Source organism: Octopus bimaculoides, chromosome 9 (genome assembly GCF_001194135.2).
Source record: "Octopus bimaculoides isolate UCB-OBI-ISO-001 chromosome 9, ASM119413v2, whole genome shotgun sequence".
Taxonomy (NCBI): Eukaryota; Metazoa; Mollusca; class Cephalopoda; order Octopoda; family Octopodidae; genus Octopus; species Octopus bimaculoides.
The window spans coordinates 16,505,470-16,509,737 of NC_068989.1; the positions used below are offsets into that span (position 1 = coordinate 16,505,470).

The following is a 4,268-nucleotide window of genomic DNA, read 5'->3' on the forward strand; positions in this document are numbered from 1 at the left end:
GCTATTTTTGGTGTCTGGGGGTGCTTCAGAATATTCTGAGTGGGCACTAATTTGTAATAATGCTAAAGTGGAGTCACTAAAGTGGAGTAAACCTAAGAGTGCACCACTGAAGAGTGAGTGGGGGGGGGGCAATACCATCCAGTGCACCCCCTTAGCGACGGGCATGCTCTGTAGTACTTATTCACTGCTAAATGACCTGAGTCATTTAACATTTCAGTGTTATTCTTTTATTCTTTTACTTGTTTCAGTCATTTGACTGTGGCCATGCTGGAGCACCACCTTTAGTCAGACAAATTGCCTCCCGGGACTTATTCTTTGTAAGCTTAGTACTTATTCTATCGGTTTCTTTTGCCAAACTCCTAAGTTACAGGGACGTAAATACGTCCCTGTAACTTAGGACGTGTTTACACGTCCTAAGTGCAAACACTTAGGACGTGTTTACACTTCCTATGTGAAAACACGTCTCTTGCTAAGCCACTTAATAGTACTTGCTCAGTCAATCTGGCTAAGAAACAGGTTACAAACAACCTTTATTAGCCACTTAGCTGTTGGGAACAGATAGCGGGTTTTGTAGGAATATTCCCTGGGACAGACTGTCATCATTAGATGATGTCATAATATTAGAGGTCTTTCATTTCACAAACTTTTAATTAGTTAATTAGTTACAGTTTATTTAACTGATGAGCATAAGGACCAGATCATCTGGGAATGTCATCTATGATAGAATGGTATCCTATCCAGGGAGATGTTTAGCTCAACATCTACTTCATACCACTAAAACCAAAATAAAGCACTGGATCTCAAAACCTTCTGGAGGAAGTTTGAAGAAAAAGAAAGGATGTGAATTCCATAAACCCATCATATACTATTTAAAAATTACTTCTTTCGGAACAAGTCAACCTGTAAGAATCATATCTCCAAAAGGATTTGAACTCAGAGAAGCAAGCAAAGAAGACATGATTAAATTATACTTTACCATTTGCTGCTTATGTTGATGGATTTGTTCCCAGGTTGCTATGGTATGTATTTGTAGCAAGGTAAAATGAACAAGCGTGAGTTAACTTGGCTTGTGCATAACCACAATGCAGAGCTGGTGATGGGATGGGATACACACAATGATGAATATTTAGCCAATAGCCTAATGACCTGTTGACCCAATTGGGTAAAAACAGCAAACTGAAGATAGCTAGAAAAACAGCAAACAAAAAAAGGCACTCTTACCTGTACACAGCATTCAGGGAAGACAGCATTCGAGGAAACTGGGTTTGCTGCAAATTCAAGATTTATTTACAATTAAGTGATTGATAATGACTGAAAAGAAAGGTGTGTAATGAGTTTGTTTCATGACTGACAATCATTCCCGGATCAAAGGCAACTATCCTTTTAAGTGATCATTAATATGAAGCATTTATTTACACATGGAAGCAAGAACTGAACATACTGCAACCTAATGTGATGTAGTCTATAAAGTATCATAGTTTAATATTATTTAAGAAAGTGATGGATGAAGAAATAGTCAAATGTTATATCCCTCAATGTTTTGACTCAAAGTCCCACTAAGCTAAACTTTTCCTTTTATCCCTTTGTAATTAATGAAATAGGTACTATAACTTATGTACACAAGTTGGTGGAATTGATTAAGATCTTCCACACACATTCACCCTTGTGAATATGTGACTTCATGCCAGAGTAAAAAATCACTACTATGCTTATATCTTTCTTTTATATACCCATGAAACTTCCACTAATCAGATATAAAATCTTTTATTTTACATAATGTAAGTCAGTGTAAGGAATTTCCATCAGTTAAGTAAAGTACTTCAGACATGTTTCAAATGAAAATATTTGTCAGCTAACAGACATCTCACCGCATGTAGTACATAAAGATGCAATCATGAATTTTGTCTGTGTAATCAAATGTGATCTCAAAGTTACTATCAAACATCCAATAATATTAACATGAGCATCAGACAGACCAGTAAGCAGAACAACATGCCCAGTATGCAACATTACATACAATTAAGCATTTCATATTTGAATTTGCAATATGGTTAGTCCTCAATAAATCAGATGAAGAGCATATCCAGAGCTATGGATTTGTGAATCATGCTTAAACATAAAGCTGACTGCAGATGCATCTAAGATCAACTCAAGCAAAGCAAATGTGACAGCAACACAACAACAACAACAGCAGGATTAACTAAATCATCAACAAATTTTCAACATCACTAAGAAAAATTACTAAAGAAATAAAACAGGACACAATAATACCACATATAACTTACATTGGTCGTGAAGATAAACTGAAAGCGGTTTTTATCTTTAGCATAAATTACCAAGGATTCTGAGGTTCCAAAATGTATCTGAATGAAGAAGGAAAAAAAAAGGATAAGAGTGAGGTTTTGTGAATGCTGCATAATATTTTAATTAAAATGTGTGATGACACAGGGTAGGAGAGATGTAAAGACACCAAATTTTGGTTTTAGTATACTTTTTTCTGGGATGGATTTATTCGTACTTACTAATAAGGAAATATACACTTAGTACTCTCTGTAAAGTGGATGATGCATGAACAGACACAATGCATACAATGGGCTTCTTTCAGTTTCTCTACCAAATCCACTCACTCACAAAGCTTTAATCAGCATAGGGCTATAGTAGAAGATACTTACCCAAAGTGCCACATAGTGGGACTGAACCTAGAAGCATGTGGATGGGAAACAAGTTTATTTATATCTAGAATTAAAGAAAAACATATCTACTCACTGAACGCTTTGTTGATGTTTCTATTGTCATGAAGCACTGGAAGCCAATGGCTAGGAATGATAAAATATTTCATATTGTTAGCAATAACATCAATGACAACAACACCAACAGCAACATCAACACCCAACAAACCAGCAAGAGAGCCTCAACCTGGCTTCTTAGCCTACTAAAAATAACAGCCAAATCTATCTCCCTCAAATCACACTCTTCCATCTTAAGAAAGAAGAGTACATTGGATAGTGCAGTGTTAGGTACACTGAACTGATGATGAACAAAGCTAGATTACCTTTGATCGTGGGTCCACTTGGTTAGAAGTGACCTGAGGTTAAACAACTAACAACAAAAGCAATATTTTAAACCTCACATTCATTACCTTCCTTACTACATCAGGATTTGTTTTTGTTATTTATTTCTTTATTGCCCACAAGGGGCTAAACATAGAGGGGACAAACAAGGACAGACAAAGGGATTAAGTCGATTACATCAACCCCAGTGTGTAACTGGTACTTATTTAATCGACCCCGAAAGGATGAAAGACTAAGTTGACCTCAGCGGAATTTGAACTCAGAACGTAGTGGCAGACGAAATACTGTTAAGCATTTCACCCGGCGTGCTAACGTTTCTGCCAGCTCACCGCCTTTGTTGTTCTTATTGTTGTTGTTGTTACTTAGCCCCAGGTTATCCTTCATTGAGCAGACTTATGAGCAAAGGTGTTCCACCTGTAACCATTCCATTTTCCCCAGCACACTTATGGTCTTATGCACACATTAGAAATCAAAGAAATTCTGAAAAATGTAAGAAGTCGTTATTATCGTTGTTGTTGTCAACTTGGCCTTTTGAGGTTGATTAAATAAGTCAAGGTGGAGGCGCGTGGCTTAGTGGTTAGGGTGTCAGCACCATGATCATAAGATTGTGGTTTCGATTCGTGGACCGGGCGACGCGTTGTGTTCTTGAGCAAAACACTTCAGTTCACGTTGCTCCAGTCCACTCAGTGGCAAAAATGAGTAACGCTGCGATGGACTGGCATCCCGTCCAGTTGGGAAACACATACGCCATTGAAACCGGGAAACTGGGCCCATTAGCCTGGCTAGGCTTTAAAAGGGTGCATATATAGTGGAGGCATCTGGCTTAGTGGTTAGGGTGTCAGCATCATGATCGTAAGAGTGTGGTTTCGATTCCTGGACCGGGCGACGCGTTGTGTTCTTGAGCAAAACACTTCATTTCACGTTGCTCCAGTCCACTCAGCTGGCAAAAATTAGTAACACTGCGATGGACTGGTGTCCCGTCCAGCTGGGGAACACATACGCCATTGAAACCGGGAAACCAGGCCCATGAGCCTGGCTAGGCTTTAAAAGGGCGCATTTATTTTTATTTAAATAAGTCAAGATTAAACCAGTTAATAAGTTGATTAAACCAGTCAAGAAGCAAGTTCGATTTAATCAACTGTTCCCCTCACTCATCTCAAGACTTGTGCTTTTGCTAGAAACAGCATTTTTGACTTT

General features: G+C 38.1%; 1 protein-coding gene across 1 annotated transcript in view; it reads right to left on the reverse strand.

Moving 5' to 3' along the window:
- The window catches only part of LOC106869652 (Bardet-Biedl syndrome 5 protein homolog), a 26,787-nt gene that overhangs the window by 13,495 nt on the left and 9,024 nt on the right, over window positions 1-4,268 (reverse strand). Inside the window, exons 4-6 of the mRNA XM_014915472.2 lie at window positions 2,767-2,816; window positions 2,286-2,363; window positions 1,222-1,268 (exon numbers count right to left, since the gene is read on the reverse strand). Coding sequence (XP_014770958.1) covers window positions 1,222-1,268; window positions 2,286-2,363; window positions 2,767-2,816 — 175 coding nt within the window. The remainder of the gene's footprint in view (window positions 1-1,221; window positions 1,269-2,285; window positions 2,364-2,766; window positions 2,817-4,268) is intronic.